This window comes from Prinia subflava, chromosome 11, assembly GCF_021018805.1.
Source record: "Prinia subflava isolate CZ2003 ecotype Zambia chromosome 11, Cam_Psub_1.2, whole genome shotgun sequence".
Lineage (NCBI taxonomy): Eukaryota > Metazoa > Chordata > Aves > Passeriformes > Cisticolidae > Prinia > Prinia subflava.
This window is the reverse complement of record NC_086257.1, coordinates 16,185,595-16,211,149: the sequence shown is the minus strand read 5'-3', so window position 1 is coordinate 16,211,149 and position 25,555 is coordinate 16,185,595. Positions and strand designations below refer to the sequence as shown.

General features: G+C 44.8%; 1 protein-coding gene across 4 annotated transcripts; it reads left to right on the top strand.

The window, feature by feature from the left end:
* The first annotated feature begins 64 nt into the window (after nt 1-64).
* Nucleotides 65-25,213, top strand: IQCG (IQ motif containing G). Of its 4 annotated transcripts, none has more exons than XM_063407827.1 (11): nt 65-183; nt 2,272-2,306; nt 4,095-4,241; nt 7,675-7,901; nt 8,926-9,054; nt 10,960-11,041; nt 17,072-17,233; nt 17,825-17,899; nt 19,366-19,497; nt 20,701-20,802; nt 21,269-25,213. In XM_063407827.1, the coding sequence occupies exons 3-11, from the start codon at nt 4,116-4,118 to the stop codon at nt 21,398-21,400; spliced, it is 1,167 nt and encodes a 388-aa protein (XP_063263897.1). In that variant the 5' UTR covers nt 65-183; nt 2,272-2,306; nt 4,095-4,115; the 3' UTR covers nt 21,401-25,213. The 4 variants fall into 4 exon arrangements, with proteins under 4 accessions (XP_063263897.1, XP_063263900.1, XP_063263898.1 ...); XM_063407828.1 differs by lacking the exon at nt 65-183 and adding an exon at nt 210-272; XM_063407829.1 differs by lacking the exon at nt 65-183 and adding an exon at nt 229-265.
* Nucleotides 25,214-25,555: the final 342 nt, after the last annotated feature.

Sequence of the window (25,555 nt, the reverse complement as noted above, 5' to 3'; positions counted from 1 at the left end):
GCGGCCCGGCGGCCCCGCGCCGCCCGTCCGCGTCCCGCCTTCCCTCCCCGCGTTTCCCGGCGGCGATCCCCGCAAGGCGATCCCGGGAGCGGCGGCCCCAGCCCCGCTGCGTAGGCACCCACCGGGCAGCCCCGCGAGGCCCCCGAGCGTGGTGGTTGCCGTGGAGACGGGCGGCGCATCCCGGTGAAGGCGGGGCGGCCGGGAGCGGGAGCGGGAGGGGGAGCGGGACCGGGACCGGGAGCGGGGGAAATGAGGGCAGATCCCCGTGAGAGGTTGAGGGGGGCCTGGGCCGGTCTGGGCAGGGCGAATTCAAACGGGCCGCGGCGGTGCAACGAGCCGAGGAGCCCGAAGAGAGGCTGAGCGGAGGGAGAGAGCAGCCCCTGGTGTTCGGGGTGGGCTCCGGGCCCTGCCCGTCGCCCTCGGGTCTCACCCTGAGTCAGTGAATCGTTCGACATTTGTTTTACTCCAGATATCGCCTTGGAGGCAAAAAACATATTTGGACACTGAAACCCCTGTAACCAAGTCTCACATTCCTTTATTTTCCTATATATGGTCTGGAAGCGTGTACTTACTCATTTGCTCACGTCAGGGTTATTCACTCCTGAATTCTTCTTCTCTCAGTTCTCTTCTTTGTCAGTTCTCTCACGCTGCCCGAAATTCAGGTGCATTTTCAGAACACTTGAAGTGATTTAGGGGAAGAAAGTTGAGGGGAGGGGAAACCATGAGGAACCTTGATAGTCCCTTTCCCTTTCCCTTTCCCTTTCCCTTTCCCTTTCCCTTTCCCTTTCCCTTTCCCTTTCCCTTTCCCTTTCCTTCTCTTGCCATCCCTTTCTTCCCCTTCCTCTCTCCATTCCTCCCCTTTCCTCTCCTTTTCTTGTCCTTCCCCCCACCTTTTTTTTTTTTCCCAAAATGAGCACCTTGCTGTCCTAATATTTCTAGCAGTAGGCAGAACTATGTAAAGTAAGGCTACACCGATTTTGCTTTCCACAAGACCTTTCTTTGGCAAAAATGAAGTTACTTGTGTTTTCTGGCTGAGCTGCTGCTCCTGTGGATATTCAGAATCTCTCCTTGCCAGTCATTTGCCAAACAGAGCCACTAAAGGAGATGTGACATTCTCAGCTATGCATTTTTTCACTGGAATTCACTGGAGTCTCTTTGCATGACTACAAGGAATGCTGCACAAAATGCTGCTCTTGAATCTCTTTTCATTTATCAGGCAGCAGGGTGGGAGAAATGTACATCCAGGACTCTCACACAGCAGAGGGAGTTGCAATCCCCAAAGGAACAGGAGGCCAGACCTTTTATACAGTTGTTTTAAAAATTATTACTTGATATGTTTTTCTTTCCCTTTAGATCAGCAGGGAAAGAATGTCATCCAAAACTCATGGGGAAAGCTGAATCCTTCACATACTTAAAAAAAAAATATTATTAATAGAGTTTAGTGAGGGAGTTCAGCAAATACAGCAGTGCAGGGCGATGCCAGTGGATGGTCTGAGGGCACAGTGTTGACACTAAAATCCAGAGCAAGCAGCACATATCTGTAGTGTTTGATAATGCCCCAGACAGTTCCCTTCTCAATTTCAATTTAACATAAGCCCAGACCCTACTGGATTGGCACATGGATCTGCTGAGCAAGGATATGGATGTAAGAGAAGATACACAGGAGGAGCAAAGCAGCAAAGGGGCTTTAGAGAAACGTTACAGTTGCTAGCTTTCTTAAAACATATTAATATCCTGAGTTAATTCTCTCCTGGTCAGAAGCTGCTGATGGAAAAGAGGAAAAGCTGTTGCATCCTCCTTTGTTTCCAAATAAGTCCCTTTTTCCTATGAGAGCTGCGTGTGTTATTTCTTCTTCCAAAAATGCTGCTGTAATCATCTGCCACAGCTATCTGCCAACACATCTTTTTTCACCATATTTTTAGCATTAGGACTCCACATGTAATAGATTATTCTTAGGTTGTTTAGACTCAAAATATGGATCATGGATTTCTGAAAAAGATAAAAATGAGTAAAACATTGAAAAATATTTTATCAATGCCTGTTAACTGCCTGACTTTCTTAGTGTAAAAATACTGCATCTCCACTTCTATAATTGATTCCAAGGCTGAAAAGTGATGGGTTTAGTCTATTATACAGATCATTTGCCATTTTTTTTGTTAATGCTATTATCAGACTCCTATCTCCAGTTGTTACATTTTTTAAATAATTAATATAAAAGAGAGAAAAAATCTCAGAAGCAAAGGGATGAAATCAGTTCCTTCTTTGTCCTAGGTGACCGTCAAAAGCCTTTCTGAGAGGAATTAGAGGTAAGTGGGTACAAACAATACAAGTATAGTGAACATATTGATCATGCTCAGAACCACTACTTTCCTGTTATTTTTTCCTGCCATGATTTAAACAATCTTTTTGAAATAAATCAGAGTGCCTCTATCATTACCTTGTCTGAAAGGTGTTCTGTATTTTCATCCATTCAGGGATTAGAAACCTTATCATAATTGCCTGGCTTAGGGGAAATTGCTCTCCTTTGACCCAGAGCAGTATTATCCTTTAACTTAAATACCTCTGTCTCTCCCTGGTATCTGCCCTTCCTATGGATTTACTGAGAGCAATCCCAGTCACTGCCCTGTGACTCTTTCTAATCTTATCCCCAGGGAGAGCTGTGTCCTCTTCCAGCACATTTCAACACGTGTTGCATTAAACAACTTCCTGCAACAGGCAGGGACATCAGGAAATAAATGTGTGAAATCTGAGTTACTTTTGTTTGTTTTACCTGTTCTGTACTAACAGACATCAAATCAACCTGAACTGAAAAGTGGCCCTTCTTTTCTGCCAAGTGAAATTAACTTCATGGTCCAAGAGTAAATTACGTATTTTCTCCCAGAAAAATAATAAAAAAGGAGGAGGACAAATGATAACAGCTTCAGAGAACTTATAGCAAGTATGAATATTTTTAAACACTTGTTTATGAAATATCACTGATTTCCAGTGATGCAGAGCACAGCTGCATCCAAACCTCTTCAATTTTCACAGAATATAGCCATGCCTGTGCTACCAGGGACTGCCTGATGTGTTTCCTTGGCATGCTTAGAGGTTGGGCTGTAATATTTTGCAGGCTTAGGATATGTTTATGCAAGGGTTTTACAGATGGCACAAATCCAGTTGTAGGTAGAGCAGCCAAATGAAGATTTTGTTAGTGGCTGTTGATACTTCCATTACAACGACACTCAGAATCTCAGCCACCTCAGACTGCAGTTGTGCTATGTGTTCTACAAGAAATACCTGGTTCATATGTACAGGCTTTGGAGAGATTGTCCAATGGTATATCAAAACATTAAAATTCTCAGAGAATTTTTCTATTATGCAGGTTTTTTCTTAGATGTTTTTGGATTAATAGTGAATTTTCACTTCTCCTTAGATATGCTTTCACAGTATTCCTTCTGTAGATGAGGCAAAGGGTGCTTAAGTGTATGTCAGAGCAGTTTCATGTTTGAAGTGCAAGTTAAAATAACACAGAAAGTTAAAGATTGTTTACTCTGTGCAGGTATTGGTTCTTGTTTAACTTTCAGCATCTTAAGATGGTAACAGTTCCTACTGAGAGGGGACTGGGGTCATAAAAGTGTGAAGGCTACACAGTAATACTGAGGAATGATTAGAGCAGGAAGGTTCACCATCTGAGACTTTATAGGACGTGGATTTATTTTTTCTTTTAAAAAGGCACCTTTCTTCTGTTGTTTCCAAAGTCCACCATGAACCAGTGCTCCCCCCTGAAACAAATACTGAGGTACCTCGCCCGGTTTGTGCCCTCCATTCCCATTCCCTTCTCAACCTGTCTCCCCAGTTCTGCTGTAGGAGGGACCAGGACCTCTTTGTTTTATGAAATCTAAACATTCCCACTGTCCCTGAATGCAGCCATTGGCAGAGCACGGCTCCTCTTATAAACAGTGTATGGAAGGTTATAAACAAAGCCAGGGAAGTATATGTAAGGCTGCAAATAAGGCTATTTCGGATCTACCTTTAGTTTAAACTACTGTTACTGGCATTACTAACGCCATAGCGTTTTCCTGATTGGTATCTTTTATCTTTGTTCCTCCTAGCAAAACACAGAGACTAAACAAATGGAAAAAATCACTCATCTGGAAGCTCTGATGTTTAGTGCTGTGCTGGAGAACTGTGTGGATCAACTTGAAATTCTTGGATATATCATGCCAGTTCCACACGAGGACAAGACAGATATCAACCATGTATGTGCCTCTGCTCAAAAAGATGTATATAATATCTTATTTTTTTTCTTTGTCTTGGTTTTATAGCTACTACCAGCATTTTTTAAAAAAATAACTCAAATATATTTCTGTGATTCTATGACTCATGGGTGAAGAAACACAATAAAAGTGACCTAATTTTAATATTTATACTGCAGCATCACTGAGAAGCCTTGGTCAAGAATTTGTGCAAAGGACCCTACTGATCCAAGATGAGGTTCCTAAGATTATAACTTTAAAATCTCAGTGGTTAGACAACAAGCAAAGAATCGGGAAAGAGGAAGAAAAACATGTGTAGGTTCTTTGGTAGATTTATTTTAGATTTATAGAGCTATTTTAAAAGTAGAAATGTATAGGTTGTTTTAAAGTACTCAAAACCAGATTAATTCTATTCCTCTCTAAGTTCACACCAAAGTTCCTTTTGTTCCCACATCCCACAAGAAAGATGCACTTCAAAATATATTAGTAACTACCCTTTCTCAGTGATCATGAGTTGATTTCTAATAGGTATCGTAGCTAAGCCGGTTGAGCAGAGATATGGAGAACAGAGAATTCCTGATGCTCAGGCAGGGGTTTGTTGCTGTGGAGAAAGGTGTTGTGACATTTCTGGTAGCTGTTAGACATGGACCATCCTGAGGGATAAATGGCTTTAAGTGACACAGCAGGCTCTTTCCAGTTTTAGCGGGTTTGAAACCTTTTAAAGATGAACTCAAGAAAAAAGTTCACAACCAGGATGGAAATAAAAACTGGGATCTGAGTTTTGACAGCTAATGATGTTCACTCTGTCTGATGTACCTCTTAAGAATGCCAGAAGAAGTTAAATCATATTTTTCTACGTGCTTTCTTTCCCTATTACCTTTTCAAAAAGCCCGTGGCAAAGCCGCAGCAGCAGCTGGAGCTCCAGTGAATTTCAGGGCGGGAACGATGCTGAGACTGTGCCATAGAGGGCACTGCTCCCCTGAAAGACTCCTGGGAGCCCGCCTCGTCCGCTCCCAGAGGATGTTTCTCCCTCTCCTAGGTGCCAGCAGCACAACACAGAAAGAACATATTTCTGGCACAGCAGGAGCTGTCCTCTTCAGACACACAGACTCAGGCTGATAGACCTACTGAAGGGACACATAAATTATAGAGAAAACACCTTTGCTTTTCTCTTCAATCACTGATGCTCATTTTCACCAAGTCTCTTCATAGAACACAACTTTCTCCCAGGTTCTAAACTCTACTTTTGTTCTTGAACATGTCAAAATAAATGAGGAGGAAACAATTTAGAAACAAGAAAATGGCTTAGGGAAGCTACTTGCTAACTTTGGTGCTCTGTAATTTGCTACTCCTCCCTGTTTCTCAGTTTACATTTGGCTGTTTTCATTGTATTTATACAAGATCTGTATTTGCAAAGTTCTGGAGTTCTATCAGGCAGACAAATCAAAGGCATCTTCAAAGACTGACATGTAAATTTCAGTTGATGACATTTTTGAGAGGATTAATCACAATATTGGGCAGCACCTCGCTGATTTTTCAGATTAAATGTTCTTACACATTGCTTCACACAGTGCATGCCCCAGAGGGAGGCAGCCTTTCTATCTGCTGAATTTTGGGCAACAGACAAGCACTTAGCAGACTACACAGATGGTAACACATGCAGTTCACAAACTTCTTGCTTTTACATAGTTATTTGTTGATTATTAGTGTGTAAGTCCCTACTGTTTACAGACAACCCAGTTATTGCCTGTCTTGAACTTTCCCAGACATTAAAATCATCTATCAGTTCATAAAATCTACATGATATTAAAGCAGTTTGTTTGCCCAAATTAGTTTTTTCTAAAGTACAGTTGTCACCAACCAGCTATTAGAGCCCTTTTTTTACCAATTAGCAATGCAATTTTCACTGGTCTGTGTATGCTTTGCATGTGATTCATGCAATGTAAATTTTACAGTCTAAAAATTAAGCACATAGTCACTTAGCCTCCTTCTCTAGTCACTGATGAGTCAGGCACTGCCAGAGGCTGATCCATCCCAATCCAGAGTTGTCCAAAACACTCAGCACGAAGCAGTGCCTTGCAGTGCCCTCACAGACTGCAGCAGCACCTCAGACTCTGACACAGCCTTGCTTGACTTGCCTGACAAGTAAATTTTTGGAAGTACTCCTGGCATCCACAGCTGCTGCCCTGACCACTTGTTTTAACTCTGCCCTCTCTGCTCTGCTGGCACAAATGTGTGTGTGGTTGTGGAGGGATCTGGACTGAGAACTGGTGCTACTAAAAATAACTTTTTTTTTTTTTCCTTTTTGCTGGAAAATGTTTCATCACAGTGAGTTCTCTGTCCACTTCCCCAGGCAGCCCGGGGTGGGGAGCAGGCAGCTGCAGACAGGGATGGGGCCGGCAGAGACTGTGTTAGCTGCAGTCAGCAGTGCTGTTATGAAGTGTTCAGCCACAGAAATGCTGGTAGGCAGGCAAGAAAATGTTCTCTTTTAATGCCACCTGCATTTTATCCATATCACATAAAGCAGAGAATTTCCTAGAAGAAAGAGCTTAGCTGATTTTATAATGTGCTTTTGCATTTTGGGGGGATTTTCTTTTTTTAATGAAACTGTACTCAATCACTAGATACCTTTCCAGGAAGGTGAGAGCTGCCAATATTTTGAATTTGTCCTTTGAATTCATGTTATATTTCCTCTGCTGTTACTCTCTCAAAAAACCTGCTAAGCATAAAGTCTGCTTTTATTTAAAAAAAAAAATTAAAATATTTCTAATATTTTTTATTACCTTAATTTTCACACAGCTCTATTTATAACAATAATATTGTAGGGAAAGGTTGTGGTGACAGACAGTGGGAAATGCCTAAGATGGAGAGAAGGAGGAGGAGAAACAGGCTAACAGTCTTCCAGTTTGTAAAAACTGCTGCAAAAAAGGAGGCAATGACTTCAGAGGCCAGGACAACAAGGCAGGGGTTCAAATGCTGTTGAGGAGAAAAAACTTTCTTATGGTAAAGAAAGTTTTGAGGTGCTGGCACTGACAGGAGGGTGTGTAGTTTCCACTGCTGGAGGCCATTAAGAACATGTCAGATTAAGAACAATCTGAAGCACCATCTCTTGGAGTGGACGAATTCACCTTTTTAGGCCTTTTCTAGTCCTGTCGCTTTAGGACTTTTGAACCCATAAACCTCAATGAGCTGCAATCTGTGCTCAAAACTAACCAATATAAATGTTTCTGATCTTCCACTCTTTGCAGAATGTGACCTGGACTGTCAGCTGCTCTCAGTATAATTTCATTCTAGTTTACTACTAATTGTCCTTCCTCTCACACAATGTTGCAGAGGGCTCAGTTCTGCTATGCAATGTGCAAGCAGGTCTCTCTTATTCCCTTTTCCCTCTTCCCTTATTCTCTTATTTCCTTTATCCCCTTTAATTCCCCTCTAGGAAATGAAAGAAATGATCCGGGAGGAGCTGGATATTAACTCCCCAGAGCTTGTGTCAGCAGAGCAAGAGAGTGGGGAAGCAGCTACCTCCACAACCCTGAAAAACACTCAACACAAGCAGCAGCAGGGCAAAACTGAAGATCAAAAAAGCACTTGCCGTTCTTCCAAAAGCTCCAAGAAACGCACCAGTCGGGCTGCTCAGAAGCTCAAAAAAATTTATGCTGACAGGTGAGTGAAGCACCTATGAGGGATGCTCAGAGCTGTAAAGCTCTCAGTCTATCTCTTGAAAGCAAAAATATAAATTCCTTGCTCTCTGACTGCCAGAGTACATCAGTCTCTGTCTGGAAGTTCCTCTAAGGATAGCAGTGGTATCCTTCATAGACCATTTAGTTCTGGCCTTTGCTTGCCTCTGGGACTACTTAATGCAGCAGTTTATTTTGAATGGGGCTAAAACATTAGCCCATTGATAATGGTTGCCTGGGTAAAAATCATGCCAGGCATCAAGCAGTGCTCATGTTCTGGTGTCTGGAGCCAGGTTTCTTTTGCAGATCCCACATACAAAAGGAGATCTGAGCCTTGTTTTTTAACTCGGTCATTCTGCAGGACACACTGAGCTTCTGTGGCAGTTATAGCCATTATAGAAAAGGTAATGTATATAAAAACTTTATTCCTGCACCTAAACCAGTGCCCTGATTTGCAGAAATACCAGCAGCCTTTGGTTTGAAAGAGATTATAGAGCTGAATGCTCATTATGCATTTTTCTGCATCCTGGCTTCTGTCATTTAATGTCATTTCAACAATGGGTTTAAAGAAGATTCAAACACAAATGAGGGAAATGCAGTTAAAATGTCAATGCCACATGCATCATGACATTCAATAAACTGGACAAGCCCAAGTACTGCATTGCCAGGTCTCATTTGCCAAGATGCACCTGCCATCACTACTGCAGGCCAGCAGCCTTCTTAATGGCAACACAGTCTGGCCCAGCATGGATATGTTTGTGCCTCTTTGCAATTTCCCAGGGCATGCAGGGCAACATTTTTAAATTACAGACTTCAACCAGCTCCTGAGTTCTCCTGACATACAATAAGCAGATATCATGGGAGGAGCACTCCTGGGTTTGATAGGACAAAAGACCAGAAAAGGGAAATCTTTTATCTCCTTACATTTTTCTGTAAACAGTAATGGATAAAAGTGCCAGACACTGTACTAGCAGCACCTTTAAGTGCTGCTGTGTTTCTTTTCCTGGCAGGCAGTATGCAAGTGAAATAATTACAGTCACTATTCAAAAGATGGAGGAACTGGGAACATTTAGTAGCCTAACAGATGCTAATGAGAGAGAGAAGGCAAAAAAGAACAAGTTTTTTGACATCATCAAAAGGTCAGTGTTGTCTTCAGTTCTTCCCTGTTAAAATGCTGAAAGCCATTCCCACTCAGTACATGCTGAAAAGGAAATAAAACCCAATTAAACCAAAATACAAAAGGGATACTTTTTAAAACTTGAATTATTCTGTTTGCTTCGAAAACTGCAATTTTTCCCCTTTGGACAGAAAAAGTGGATGGGTCTGATATTGATCTGAGCTAGGAATTGCCTGAGCTTTGACCACGGTGGACACCAGTGGCTGAATTAGTGCAAATGCCTCATTTCAATTAAAACATAATGGGATGTAGGAGCTCCTTGATCTTTAACTCCTGTCCTCAGTGAAAGCCAGAGTAGCAGAGAATCTGTTCAAATCAGGGCCAGCAACATATGGCCTTTAGGATGTCTGATCCCCAGGAGAAGCTGCTCTGACCCATATGCTAATAGGCTCCTTTTCCCAGCAGCAGGGAGGGGTTAGCACAGATGGTGACAGAGGTGTCTCATTTAAGGCTAATCCACCAGCCACTGTGCTGTGATTCTCTTCTGTCCCAAATCTTTCAGGGTACACATGTTTTATCCTCTCAGCTCAAACTGGTGATTTCTTAGCTCAAACTTTGGAGCTCTAGAGGTTTGGTGGTTTTTTAGTATGCAAAGCTCTGGTTCAATCCCAAGATTGTCAGAGAGAACTGCAGTCATTAGACAAATATTTGACCACTTTAAAGCTACCTCAGTGGAGTGGCTCGGGCCCATCATTGAGGGTGCACAGCAAAGCTGCTCTCAGTCGTGATTTGTCAGGAGTCCAACCTACTGGAACAGCTCTTGTGGTGGCTCAGGGATCTGCCTCCAGGGCAGATCCTCAGCTTCAGTGGAATGTGTGACTTCAAGCATGAAACCCAACTCTTCCACTGCCTAAAATCAAGGGGTTTATTGTTTATCCATGGAAGGGACAGAAAGCAGGAAAGAGATTAGCAATTGGCTGTGGAGTAACTATCCAATACTGAAAGGTAGAAAATAGCAGACAAATGATGATCAGAAAGGACATAATCTTTTTTTATCCCCTTCTGTCAATCATAGCTAGCCATGTTGTATTATACATTCTTTTCATGGAATGAACTTGATCTGTCTTTCAAGATAATAAATACTTGTCTGGTTTTGTGTAAATACTCTGTTCTGAAAGCCATCTGCAGTGAGACACAGGGGACTCCTTATCAGGAGCTTTTGTTCATCAGTCACCCAGATAAGGACTCTGAAAATGAAATGCACGTGTGATTGTAAGATTGGAACAGAATACAAAGTTTCAGAGGCCAACTGTAATATTTACTGGTTTAAAGCTAATAAGCATAAACGCTTAGAGAAGCACTTTGAGTGAAATAAGATAATAATACCTAGAATATTTACTGTGTCTGTTTAGTTTTAGACAGTTGAACACTTCTCTAGCTTTTGGTCTTCACTCAGATCCCTTTGTGGATCCCAGAACCTGGGGCAGTGTTCTTTGGAAGATTTTAGGTCTGATATGAAAGAAACAACATTCTTGTAATCATAATAACACAGTTTGGCACTCTCTGCTGCTCAGGTTTGCTTCTGCGTAGAATCAGGGGCATTTGTGCCTAAATGTAGAAACTGTGCCTCAATGACAGGCACTGTCCCCCTCCACTATAGTAATTGCATCATACTCAAATCCATTCCAGGCTTGAGCATCCCCTGGGTGGTTTGTGGTTTTTTTGGCTTGTTCTCCCTTTTGTTGCCATCTGCCTTGCTCAGTCTGTGCACCTTTTCTTTCAGGATTTACTGACCAAGTCAGTAGTTTTGGTGAGAGGTCTCTGTTTATCTTACCACAAGGTATCAGGAGACAGGAAGTTCCCCTTCTTAGGTAAACAGCTCTTGTCTTTTTTGATATATTCAAGTGATTGTATTTTTCCACTTCAGGGAGGAAAAAGGAAAGAAGGAGATAATGGCACTCCAGAAACAGCTGCAAGATGTCAAGAAACAAGCTGAAAAAGACCTTCAGGTGAGAACACTTAGCACTGGGCATCTTGCCAGGGGGAAGCCTGTTAGGAAGCTGGCCTCTGCTGCCCAGGAACTAGCACTCAGAGAGGCCATGGCCGTACACAATGATCCACCACTTAGAAGCAGAAAAATTACAATAAAGATTTGTATTTGGAATAAGCCCACTAATGGCATCAAGAGCAGTGTCTGATGGTTTTCAAATTGGAGCTCAAAATGCTCATGATGATGAGAGACTGTGGTCAAATTAGAATATCTCAAATACTCTGCTGGGAGTGAGTGACAAAGCAGAGATACCTGCAATCAGTAAGAAAGAGGTTATCTGTATATAACAGTATCTAAGGTTCTGTTATACTCAGTCATGGCAGATCATTTGGCACAGAGGGACGTGTGCCAAAGGGAGTGGGAAAGACAGACACCTATCACAGGGGCAGGCCATTTTTCTACCTACATTTTCATCTGAGGGAAGTGTCATTCTATTCATCTGTTTTTCTAGGCTTCCAGACATCAAAAAATCCCAAACATGCCTACACAAGGGCAGATCAATGTTATTGCACATATGCTGTCAACTTAATCTTTCTGGAAAGCTTCAGCCCTTCTGTCTGCATCATGCAAAGGGTGTGTGCATGCACAGTAAATATGGGGCATTCTGGAAATGTCAGACTTGCTACACAAGTGCAGATCAATTGAATAGCTTATCAGTGGTCACTTTGATGCTCACCAGACAGCTCAGACTTGATGCTCATTCAACATGGAAATGTGGCCTGGCCCTGCTGAGGCAGGAGATGTGTGATAGCAAACAAGCAGAAGGCAAGCTGGGGCAGAGCTGTAGCTGTAGAGGGGCTGGGGGAAGGAACAAGAACCTGACACTTGGTTCAGTAGTGAGCAAGAGCACAGCAAGAGCATCTGAGGAAGGAATTGGTGTCACTGAGTTTTGTTTTTGGACAAAAATGTGGATAGTAATCAAACTGGGATATAGTTGATTACAGAGAGGAATTTTAAGCCCCAGACATGCTGGTGGAGTTTGGTTTGTAGAACATGAAGGCTTTGTGTTGGCAGCCTGGATGCATGTGCAGTGGAAAGTTTAATTGCAAATACAGGACAATTGTGAAAACATGAGGGACCTGTTTGCTTCTCACACTGTCCCTTCTCAGTCAGACTCTGACGGCTCCTGGGAAGTTCCTGCTCTCCCACTCCCCAGGCTGGTGAATGATGAGTCTGACAGTTCTCCATCTGTGTAGTGCTCTTCAAACCTCACCATGTCTGTGCACACAATATACGTACCCAGTCCTGGTTAATGCCTCTCCAGGGGCTGTAATCATCCTGTCTTGTACCAGTAGCAATATCCTGGCACTCTGCAGTCAGGGGCCACTTCTCTGTGTCCTGCCCTGCACCTCTCCTACCTCCTGCAGTCATAAAAGTGTGTGTAGCTCCCTTGTTGAGGGGAGGTCTTCTTTTTGTCCTTTCAGTGCTAATTCAGTTCTTGGGTTTTGCATCATCAAGTGGGATTTGCACTCATCTGAGATTTTTTTTTTAATATTTCAAGCTTAAAAGTCCTTTTCTGAGCTTCCTTATAGTTTCAGCTTTGATAACAAATCAAAGACAAGACTACTTTAAAGTACTGCTTTCCTCCTGTGCCAAAAATAATGGTGTCTCACTATGTCTCTCAAGGAAGAGTAATTTCTGTTTGCTTCATATGGGATTTTCCCATAGGCAGTTTTACAGACACTTGCATGATTTGTCACCTTGCCAACTAATTAAAAATAAAAATACAGCTTCGCTGACTTTGGACTACTTTGAACAACAGTAATAATGCACAGACCTGTAGACAAAAGCCTACATGGCTGAGAAAACAAAAGCGAGCAAATCTAATCCTGGAACCAGAAAAACACGGCCTTTGTCTCACTCATGTTGCTGTGAATTTTTATTTTCAGCCTTTCTACCTCTTAATAAGATGCTAATTAATAGTGTATTAGCCTGCTCAGCTCATTTTTCTTTCTAATGGAACACAAATCAAATGCTAAATGTTCTTTGTTTTGTTTTCTCTTGGAAAGCACTGATGTCCCTAAAGGAGCTGAAACGGTGCATCTGGTTTTGTTCTTACCTCTCTGCACAGGAGCAGCACTGGTAGCTCAGATTTGGCTGCAAGGGATCTGTTTGCTGCTGCAGTGTTCATTTTCTAGTTTCTATAAAATACTCACTTTCTCTGGTTTCCTGGACAAGTAACAGCAGTCTGTGCACATTTTGAAGCAGATTAATGTCATATAGGATTATACCACTTAACATAAAAAATTAGGAATGTAAAATTCAGCATTCTTGCATTGCTCCTCACCTGAAGACATTTTATGTCCTGTAGGTTTTGGGGTGTACTCATGTCATACATGTGTGCAGGTAGTAGTGTCATTTTATAACAAGCAGTAATATTACAGCTACCAAATAGACAGAAATCCAAGGCACTGCACCACAGTACCAGTGAAAACAGGTCTGTAACTTTAATTCTTTGTCAGTTGTCATAACACACCCAGATCACTGTATCAGTGCATCTCTTGACTCATGCTTTTTAGTACTAAGATTAAAACCCATCATGTTTCTTCCCTTTTCCTCTCCCGGGAGGACAACTGCATCAGTGGAGTGTTCTGTGGAATGTTTTAAACACACATACACACCCACTGGTGCATGTTTCTACTGGAGATATGCACAGAATGATTACAGTAGAAAGCACAAGGTCTGTGATGGTCCTGAGCTTCCCTGCTGGCAGAGCCCCAAGGAGCACTGCAGGACCTGGAGCTGGTGCACTAGATCCAAACCTGGCTCCAGAGGGGCAGGATTTTCCATAGTGCTGCTGCCAACAGCTCTGCTCCCTGTGCCAGCAAACTGCCCCTCCTGGGGCTCTGCTGCAGCTGCTGGCACTGGTGCTGAGCTGGCTGCAGAAGCTGTTCTGTCAAGGCCAGGTGACAGCCAGCCCTGCTGTCCCTTGGGCACAGACATTCCCTGAGGGTGTTCTGGAGCTGGGCCAGTGATGCAGGCAGAGCCTCACTGAAGTGCCTGCAGGGCTGCCTGTTGTGGTTTCAGGGGAGGCTGCAGCAGGTGTGTGGATCCAAGCACATCTCCAGCCCTGCAAACTGAGATGCCACAGCTGCCAGGAAGAGCCTTGAGCTCTGAGCACTCTGTGTGGGAGCAAGGCAGAGCAAAGCTCTCCATCAGCACAGAGCAGCACTCCTTCCCCTGCCAAATGGGCAGCATGGGACTGCTGGAGAATTCCTCACTGTTTACTCCTGAGGGCTATTTTTGTAACCAGCTGTATTTTATGACTGTAAACACTAATTGCTGTGGAAGAGCTGGGAGATCTTGGTGGCACTTACAAGAAAGATAAATCAAAGTAAATGAAAACACAGGAGTGTGGATAAGGTCTCCAGCTAAGTGCAGCTGCTTTTGCAGCCAAACAGCATCTGTGGGGAAGACTCCTGTGGCACCAGGTGACAGCAGACAGGCCCCTGAGCTGATGTCTGTGAGCTCAGAGATCAGAGAAAATCAGCTTGTTTACCTGCTTGTGAAGCAGACTGGCTCCTGACAACTATTTCGTGGGTTTTGATCTTGGTCTCTGCCAGTTTTTTGATACTTTTGGACATGAAGGATGATTTGGTTTGGCAGATTCAATACTGAAGTCATCCCAAATAAGCAGCCCAGAGATTTACTGCATCAGCTATGAAAGCGTTCCGTGTCCTGGCATGGACTGTTGCTATGATAAACCAGAATGAATAAATATTAACTCATTTTCCCAGTTACTGTCCCTGAATTCAGGGAACAGCACACTCTGCAGATGGTACCCACAGCTTGTGGGCATTTACTGCTGCATTTACTACCTTCAGCTAAATCCCAAACGTGCCCCGGCTCTGCAGCACCAGGTCCTGCAGCAGGAGGTGCCCTCATGCCTGCAGCTGGCTTTCCCTGGCCAGGCAGACGCTGCCATAAACCACCAGTGGGTTTTGCATTTCACTTCCCGTCTGCTTTGGATTGTGTAACCAAGCCCCCAGACTCCTCACCTCTCACCAGGATGTTTTACAACACCACAGACCAAATCCAAACCACAGACATGCCACTCAACAGAGAAAACAACAGAGCAGATGGGCCCCATCCTGGCTGAGGCCTGGGGCACAAGAATCAAAAGCACGTTTTTCTTTACTCAAATGTGAAATGGAAAAGAAAATAACCTGGTGAGAAGTTCATGCTTTGTCCCAACTCTCAGAGTACTTTGTAACCTAGGCTGAACCCTTATTTTCTGGCCAATTTTCAGTTTTTGAGCACATAGCAGTAACACACTGACATCAGCAGGGCTTGTCTTCCCTGAGTCTCAGTGCCACAAAAAGTTGTGGGTTTGCTTTTTTTTAAATTAGCATCTCCTCAGTCTCTCTGCTGGTTCTTCAATTTAGACACGATTCCACCACGACCCAGGAAAACAATCTCAAAATAGAGTGGTACACTCTCATCTCCTGTCTACTGACCAGGAACACAACTCTTCCCAAAGGCCACCAAAATTCCATGCCAGGGAAAACAAAGACCATAAACCTTCATGAGGCACAAACAGCTCATGTCTGTAGCTGTCTGCAGTCATATGATGATACGGCCATAAAAATAGAATCTGGTATTTGAAACCTTCAAAAACATGTGAACACCTTTGAACCCACAAAACAGCATCAGCCAATTATCCTGAGCCTCATAAATGTACTCTACTCTTCCTATATATGACAAGGGATGCAGAAAGAAGGACTTTCCTTTTAACTGTCCCAAACTTCTTATAAGGAGACCTTTTTCAAATGAGTCATACTGCGAGGGCTTTCAAACACAGCACTGTTGAGCTGGCTTCTTCCTGTGGCATTTTTCCATGTTTACTCAGCTAAGGAATGTGAGGTGCTTCAAAGGCAAGATATGTGGGCTTCAAAAAATGCCAGAACTTTGGTATTTCATCTTCATCTTCAGCTGTGGAGGTTTGGCTGATGAATATCAAACCCACCACAGCATGGCAGGGAAGCAAAGAGAAAGGCTGTGATGGAGCAGTTGGGTGCATTCACATTGATCTTGCATAATTACACAGGAAGCTTTGATGACCTTTTTAACTCAATAAAAAAGTCTTCATTTTACAGGCATTTGTCCCAAGTTCCAACCCCAGGGTAATGAACCTTTATCTGTTATTCAAATAAATTAATTAAAAAGAAGTAAACAACACAGCAATCCCAAATCAAGCAAATGCACTTTGCTTCCTGAGCATGCTCCAAAAGCTGGACAAACCTCTCAGGATTCTGGCCCATGGGAGAGCTCTAGGGAACAGAAATCTGAGCTTTTTGCTCCAGGAAAGCTCAGCTCCATTGCAAAGCAAGGCATGGGGAGAGGCTGGGACCTCATAGCCAGCTTTTCCTTGACACTGCTTCCCTGCCTTGGGTGTATGTTTTCATAACAAAGTGGGCACCATCTACCTGGTAAGACTTCAAGAAAGAATTATCTGAAAATACAAGCAAGTCAGGAATAGATTTGCACCTGTTCCTGAGGCTGTGTTTATACAGTTGCTGCATAGCTAGAAAAAAAATAAATCCAAGGAATAAAGTATACTTTAAGATAACAAACTGGCTTTTGTAGGGCTGAGACATTATTGTCCTCTTACAGATACTTATTCACTGAGATGGTCTAATGCAAGGTGTTAGTAAAAGTAAAGCCTAATTTTAAGTGGTTAAAATTATTTGGGGTTTTTTTTTCATATTTATCCTAAGCATGACTGAGTTGACTTCTTGACCAGAGAGCAGGCCTGCCTTCTTGTCCCACTCTGTTCTTCAGTCCACCCCTCCAGAGGCAATCACTCCTTGCTGATGAGTTTATTGCTCTTTATATGGGTTACAGATCAAACTAGCCTTTGAAATGCTCCTTGAAATGGAGCAACATTCAGGGAAAGTGAAGCCTATGGCTTTGTCTCTTCTGACCTTATCAGGGAGTGGCTGAGCTGACCTCATTCTCCAGGTTTTTGTGCTGCTTTTGTCTCCACTAGAACCGAGATAAGGTTATTGATTGCCTCAAAGATAAGCTTCAGGAGAGGATGGCCAAATTGAACATGCAGAGCTACTACATGAAGAAAACCACAGACCTCCAGACCCACCTAACCCAGAAAAAGTGCAGCAGTGCAGAGGATGCCCTGGAGACAGAAATCCAGGTAAGCCCTTCCCCATGGCCCACACTGGAAGGCATCTCCATCTAGCTAGGGAAGAGCCCTCTGTGTTCTCCATTATAGTCACCAGCACAGCTGTTTGAACTGCATCAGGAAACTCTGTGGGGTTAGACACCTTTATCTCTTCTATTGCTTCTCTGTATGATGCTTCAAACAGCACCAACAAGGACGGCATGGCTTTAGGAGACAGGGAATGCTTAAAGTAATGGCATGGCCAGAAAATCAGACCTTGAAGTATATCCAAAGGGGTGGTTAGAAAGGCATTAGCAACCTGAGCTCCCAGCAGTGCCCCCAGCAGATTATACAGATAGAGCTGCTTGTGTGGCCATAAGGTGAACTGGACTAGAAAACTCTTCTGGTTTTGCAAGCTTCTTTTGACTGATCAAGGTCTGATCTAATTGTCCCTTTTTCATGGATGGCCCAGGAGCAGGGACTGCCTTGGCTGATTTTACCACTGGAAAAAATGTCTGTGGACTACCCAGAGCTCCAGCACTTTTACTCAGCTTTCAGCAGCAGTGTGCACACACATAACACATCAACATTATCTCACACGGGTTCTGTCTGCTCTGATTACAGAATTTGAAGAGCAAAACTGATAAGGAGATTCAACTTCACACAGAGACTGAAAATTTACTCATGCAACAATATCAGGTATGTGTGACTGTCAGCTAATGCTTCAAATAGCAACCTATAAACACCTCACCATCAATTAGTGCCTAAAGGCAAACAGTTACTGCTCCATCAAATGTAGCAGGTTCATGACTGCTGCAGTTTGAATGATTACTTGTTCTCAAATCATAACCCAGCTCTCCCAGGCTTGCGATTTGCTACAAATATTTGCTACATTTCCTTAAAATTAGGGTTCATGTAATGAATTACATTGTTTATTCAGGTGTTATGGATTTTTCCTCTCTCAGATAGTTGTATTTGGCTAATTGGAATTTTATTTAGACCCTCCTTGGCAGTCACTGGGGCTCCCAGCACCGCAGTGAAGAGCCCAGAGTAAGGGCAGCAGCTTCAGAGACCCAAGGGCTGCACGGAGGGGAGGGACACTGAGGAGGGACTGACACAAACTGTTGGCCAAAAGGCCAGTCCAGCCTCATGTGAGGAAGAATTGGGGTTGGATCATTGCTAACCCACAACTATTGTACACATTTTCAGCAGCATGAATGTCCTTGTGGTGTTGATTCAGAGGTTCAGAGCATTCCTATCATTAACAGTGAATAACTTTACAGTGAATAATGCTGCAAAGCCTCTCATAAATGGTATGATGGGAAGAAAATCTGGACTACTGCAGGGTACCTGACACCACTGCCAGTACAGAATTTAATAGGAGATAATAGGTTTTTAAAAATGTAATCTGAGTGCAAAGCAGTGCTGTATCTTGTGAGCAATTGCCCAGTGTGCTCTGCACCCCAGAGCTTTGGTCTGATCAATGCTCCCAGCAAGGGCACTGCCCAAGTACACGCTGAGCCTGGCTGACCTCCAGCAGCTCAGACAGCAGCTGGTGGCTTTGCAGGGCCCCCAGACAGGAGTTTGACCATGCCCTCCATCCCCGTTGTGTGTCCAGCTGTGATGCCGTAATGAGATTGATGCTTTTCCTCAGATTATTTTTCCAGGGAAGCAATCACGGTGGTTGCTATGGAGAAGTTAATGGTGAATAGGAGGAAGTCATCTGGGGGACTGTTTCAGAAACACCTGCCCTATTCATGAACACAAAGCCAAGTTCACAACCTGAACTAGTGTGAAGTGCTGTCCCCTGGGACCTTATTCCTGGTGTGCTGAGCTTAATCCAGAAAGTGGGTAGGGAGGCAGGCAGAGGATAAAAGCTCTCCCACTGACAAACTGTGCTTTTTAATGCCCCCTCCTTCTGTATACACACAAAGAATGGCTTCAGACTGTCAGTTGTTTCATCAGGACTGACTGCACAAAACTAGCCCTGAAGTAATTTATGAATAGTCTTAGGGGGTTGATCCTTTCAAGATGAGAAGGAAACACTGACCATGCACAATTTAAAGGACTCTCACCACCATCCTGAAAGCAGGCCATGCAATAGTAGTAAACTCTCACCTGTGCACTCTTTGCACCATGCTGAGCATTACTCTCTCGCCATGCAGATGGTGACAGAGAAGTTGGATTACTGGATGGAGAAGTATAATAAAGACACTACTGCAAAAGATGAAGAACTGGATGATCTAAGAGCATTAAAGGCAGAGAACTTGGAAACGTTGCAGAAGTTTGCCAAGGAGGTAAGACAGCAGCAGCATCTCAGTGTTCAGCCATGCAAAATTGCATTGGGCTTTCTCCTACACTCATTTGGATAAGGAACCAGGACCACAGAAAAAATCAGTAATTTTGAGGCATAGGCTGTGATTATAGCACTTGTCTTGGGAAGATGTCACCTGAGGCTGAGATATTATCTTCTGTTTGCCTCCTGTGACATCAAGGAGGGATGATGATGTTTCTCTATTTTCAAATACCAGCAAGTAATGAGAGAGCTGCGTGCAGCCTTTGTGAAGGGCAGAGGTGCTGTCCCATCCCATCAGTATGTCTCACCTTACTTTGCTGCTGAGTCTGAACAAATCTCCTCCTGGGAAGGTCAGGGTAAGACAGGCTGAGACTGGAAAAGGCACTTCATCCCTTCCTGCAGACAGACACACATTCCCAGCTGCACAGAGCTCTGTTATCAGGGAGCTGATGCTGGGTAGAACCATTCCTGCCCCACTGGGTTCTCAGTTAACTGCTGGGCTCTGATCACAGCAGAACAGCAGCACAGGACAGAGAGAAGCATCTAGAAAAATGTGTGTTTTAAAACCAGAAGGAATTTACTTGTAAACATTCCTTACCGTCCGTGGGTTGGAGATGACAGGATGGAGCCGGATGTTTCCCTGCTTGTGGGCTCATTTTTCACTCTGTACACTGTCATCTCAGTGCCCCAAGTGTGTTTGTACATCATCTGCTGCTTAGCCTGGGGGACCAAGTGTCCTCCCCACCAGCAGCTGTTGCCTGGGAAGTCATCAGCCAGCCATTTTACAGCACGGGATCAGGGGGTTAATTACACCCAGGCTGGGAGAGGTTTCACTTTGGCAGCGGCTACAAGTGCCTGAGGACTGACAGTGGTAATGAGCAACATTTGCCATCTGGATCTAGGAAAGATCAAATAATGGAGGTGGGCGAGGAAAGTCCCCACTCACACATTATCCCTGGGCTGCCCTGGAGCTCCCTGGTGCAGAGGGACACCTCAACCCACAGGCTGAGCAGTCCTGGCAGGGCTGTGGGAAGTGTGTAGCAAGGATGAGACCTGTAGGCAGCAGAGGGAAAGAATCCGTGCACCAGGGTCCTGGTGAGCCCTGTCCTAGCAAATGGCGGGGCACAGTGAGCCCTGAAGGCTGGCCTTGCAATTTAGGGGATGTGTTTGTCACGGCCTTTGCCACCCCTGTGCTTCCTTGCAGTGCCTGACATTCCAGACAACCATCATCATTGACCGGACAGACAAGGAGGCCAAGAGAAAACAAAGAGAGCAGGAAGCCCTGGAGCTGAAGAGTGCTGTGAAGGTAAAGGGGAGCAAAGCTGAGGCAGTGTTGCTCCAGCAACAGCTGGGAGTTAATAATCTGTGCCACAGGCTTTGTCCAGGCAGAAAACAGCCCCAGAAATCTCTATGGTGGCACAAGCAAAGCACAAAGCCTGTTCCTTTTGCTGGGGCACACTCAGAACCAGCAGCTGGCTGCAGGTTTGAGATGGGAAAGGAAAGGGGACCAGCTTCCTGCAAATATCACTGCACAGGTGATGCAGGGAGGGCCATGGGGCAGTGCCCCTGCTCGTCCCTTGCCACCAGCAACAGATGCCCTCAGCCCAGCTGCAGAGGCCTTTGGCACAACCAGCACAGGCCCAAAGGCTGCTGCATGGGCTGAGGGTTCCCTTCTGTGCTGGGGAGCACAGGAAAGGCTCTCCAGGCATTGAGGTGTAGCAAGCATCCCAGCAAGTGATTTCCCCTCAGGCCTCTCTCTCTCTCACTTCCAGGTGCAGGCCTGGTGGAAAGGTACAATGGTCCGCAGATTCCTTGGCCAATACCAAGAGCTTGAGAAATATCTGAAGGAGCAGTCAGGAGAGAAGGGAACAGGCAAGGAAAAATCTGGAAAAAAGAAAAAATAAGTGGCCACTGATGTGCTCCAGGACTGTTGCTGGGCAGGGCGCTGTGGTATGTCTGACAGGACAAAATAAACCATGTAACAGAGCCTGGGCAGTTCTGGACAACGCAGTTCCTGCAGACACAGGTTTGGTGAAGCTGCACTAAAGATCTTAAAGCTGCCCTTGTACAGCCTTTTTTTTTCCAGCAGAAAGGGGATTTGCATCAAAGCAGTGAGAAGCACCCCTGCAAAGTGCTTTATGGAAACCAGACAGTGGGAGGCAATCCTGTTACCAGCCCAGTAACTCGCCAGCATGGGATGCTCTGCACCCAGAACCTCCTCTGCACCCCCAAGCACCAGCCGTGGCTCTGGGTCGGGGGGAGGCCGAGGCACCCCCAGCTGGGTGCTCTGTGCTCTCCATGCCTCCAGTGCTGGCATCAGGTCAGCAGGGGAGAGCATGGGCAGTCTGCAGTGTAAACACAAAGCATGCAGGTTTCCATTCCCACAGTCCTGCACAGCGTCAGTGCACGGACAGAATAGCTCCACATACCCTCTGACCAAGGGCAGGAACAAAGGGAAAAGGCAGCCAGCCATGCTGCCTGCAGGAGCTGGTCTGTCACAGCCGTCCCCACTGCCGAGCACCACTGCAGCTGGGACAGGGCTGAAGGCAGGGAGCAGAGCTGCTTTTTAACCAAAAGGGAATCCCTGCTCCAGACACCACTGTCAGTCCACGTGCAGGTCTGTGCACAAAGCCCTGTGGCTGCGCTGCCTGGTTTCTGACTCTCATGTGGGGGATGATCTCAAACCATAGTCTGCTCTGCTCTTTGTGACCAGCCCGTGCTGGCCCCATCCAAACCTCCTCGTGTCCAACCTGAACTGGGTCAAAAGCTCTGAAGTTCACCTGAGATAGCTGAAACAGTGAGCAGAGAGCCTGTGGCTCAGAATTCTGAAGAGAAGGCGCTGGTGCCTTATCAGGCAGACCTGGTTGTCAGGGGAGTGCTGAAGTTTCAGATGCTGCACACAAACTGCATTGAAGCAGAGACAGTTGTTTGAAGCCTGAACAAGTTCCCATTCCAGCACTGGTACTGAACAAATTCCCTCGCTCCCCATGCTCCCCATGCAGTGCTAAGAGCAGGGGTCCCTCCAGTTCAGTGCTGGCAGGAGCAGAGCCAGGACTGCGCTCACACCCCACTGCAGGAAGTGCCTCAGTGCAAACCTGGGACTTAAGTTCCTAATTTTAACTCTTCCTGTGCTGCTGACTCAGTACATTTCACCACAGACCTGTGTGTTCTGTATGTGATGGGGGTGTTAACAGGTGGGGGGAAGGTGCTTGGGTGGAAGGAATGAAGTTGATCCTAAAACCCTCCAGAGGCTTTGAGCTAGGGAAAGCAGGGTGAGATGGAGGGCAGCAGATCTCTGCTGTTTTTGTCAAATGCCAGGCACACTTTATTAATGCACCCAAACAACTGAAATCTAACGCTGAGCTGCACTTGCTTCTCAGCAGAGAATGAGGCAGCTCTGGAAACCAAAACAAAGAGGCAACTGTAGAACAGCATTTTCCCATGAAGTTGGGGTGCTGAACCTCAGGTTCCCACATGAGGCCACTGCAGGGTAGTGATGGGGGCACAGGTGTGTAACCTGACCCAAGACAGGTCAAAAGCAAAGGACAAGAACAAGGAGCAATGGGACTGGTAGCAGGAAACCCAAAACCCAGAATGTATAATTTACGCAGAGAAGGAAAAAGCAAGGGGCTGTAGAGGGATGAGCAAAAGATTCTGTACAAAATCAGTAGCTGGGAAGGTTGAAAGTACTCCCAAGAAAAAGCTTCTGATATGGCTGCAAAATATGTGTAAAAATACTGGGATTTTCCTGTCCTGGTTAACCATGAAAAGTAGAAAATCAGAGTAGGTCCATCAAATGGCAGCTGGGATCATGTGGAATGGAATAAACACCTGACACAGAGGATGTGACATCCGTTGGTGCAACAGAAAATCAGCAAGAAGAAATACTGCACTTCATGTAAGTTTTAAAACTTTATTTCAAATACCCATGGTTTCCTTTTATATTATCAATGTGCTAGAAGTTCACACTACTGGCAGAATACAGGCAATTTAAAATATACATTATTCAGACAAATTTATATGTAACAGAAATGATGGAATGTATTTACAGACATACAGCATGGGATGAAGCTTTAAAATCCTTTACTCTATTACTTACACGTTTACACTGTTTTCAGAAATAACAAAATTAGATCACTTTGTAGAACATCACAATATCTATACAAAAGAATTTTTTGATGTCTAAATTCACCTTACAAGTCCTCTGTTTCTAAAACAGTTTTTCAAAGAACCATGTATAGTCATGAAGAGGTACAAATACCATTTGCCATCCTGCTGCTACCAAGAACAGCAGAGGTGCTGTGGTGCTGTAAAGAGCTGTCCCTGGTGGATTTTGAGCAGCAGGCGGGGCCCTTACAAAAGCCTCTCCTTCAAAGGGAGACCCGCGGCTGCTCTGCCCTGGCCCCGCGGGGCCATTAGGGGCTCCCGAGGGGCTGCTCCACCTGGAGCGTGCGACCTTGCAGAGCCTCAGACAGCGCTCAGGGCTCGCGGCTCTGAGGATGGAGTGCGACACCACGGAGCCAGCGAACACCAGCAGCACTCAACATCGAGGTGGATCCCACCCACATTCTCCAACACAAATGCCCCGAAGAGGAAAGTCTCTTCTTTGCTTTAACACACAGAATAGAACTTTATACATGTTTTTTTTTCCAATACTCTTTTCAAGGGCTACAACAAAAATTGCACATAGCTACACTGAAAAATCCCAACCCATTTTGCAAGAGAGAACTGAAGTGGGTTTGGTGCTAACACATTAAATAAACCGTATGATGAAACTCCAGGTTTGGATTTTTGTCCTAACCATATGGACAAGATTTAGTGCTTGCCAGCCTGAAAACAAAATTACAAATGTCAAACTAACAGAATTACCTACACTGAAACTGCCAGAGTGAATGTTGCTCACAACCAAGTACCTGGTGCCAGGGTCCCTCTGCCTGCCTGGCCTCCAGCCACAGGTGGCCATGAGCCACTCACGGCTGTGAGCCACACGCGGCATTAGGAAATGGCAGGCCAGATTCAAGCCCCCACCCCATTAAAAACTACTGTTAATTAAATGACAAAATTTCCACCAACCTGAATACTGCTAGGTTTCCTTTTCCTTAAGTGCTGGAGCAATCACCCCACCCTCACAATCCCGTTAAGGGAATGGTTTTCTTCAAACAGGGGTATTTAAATAGCCCGTGATGGGTGTGCTGCTAAATGCAACTATCCCTGTAACAACAGGTGACCTAATGTTGGAAACCAAGATGAAATCAGTGTCTCCCTCTCTCTCAAATACGTGCAGAGACAAACACACAGGAACACTCTGTGTCCGTGGTGTTGCCTGTGAGTGGCAGCATCTTCCCCTCAGCAAAGTGCAGCAGACACTTCATTCACCTCTGTGTAACCCTGTGGGAATGACCAGCGCTCCTCACCAATGGCTTTAAGTGAAACACAAAAACTGCTTCAGGGGGCAAGAATGCCTGTGTGGAGCTGCTCCTCCTGTGGGTACTGTGAGCTCCTGGCACTTCCATTCCCTGCAGGGCTCAGGGCACTGCATTTGCCCAGCATGAGGAGGTTTCTCTTTGCAGCTGGGCACTCTTAACACCTTTCAGGTGTTCTTCACTTGGAATGTGACCAAACAATGCCAAAAAAAGCAATTGGAATAATTGTGAGAAATAGGGGATTCAACAATCACCACAATAGCGCTTGAAAGAACTACATGAAGCAAAACAAAACAGAAACAAAACTGCAACTCAAAAGGAGGAAAATGCAGCTAAGACCAGTCCTTGGGAGCTCCTACAGCAGGTTTTACTTCTGCAAAAATGACTTTGGCTAATTTGTTCCCATTTCTTCTTCCTTTATCTGCATAAAATCCTGTTGATGTATTCTGCTTCAAATATATTCCAGACAGAAAGTGGCTGATGCCTGCAGCTGCTGTCAGAACCTCCTGTACCATGTATTAGTAGCATAATGTTCAGGGATGCTTTAAATTGGGCAACACCTGACAGAGGAACCACATGGGTGGAAAGCTGCATTTTGTGAGGCCTTTTGGGTAGGGGAATACTGATCTAAGAGTG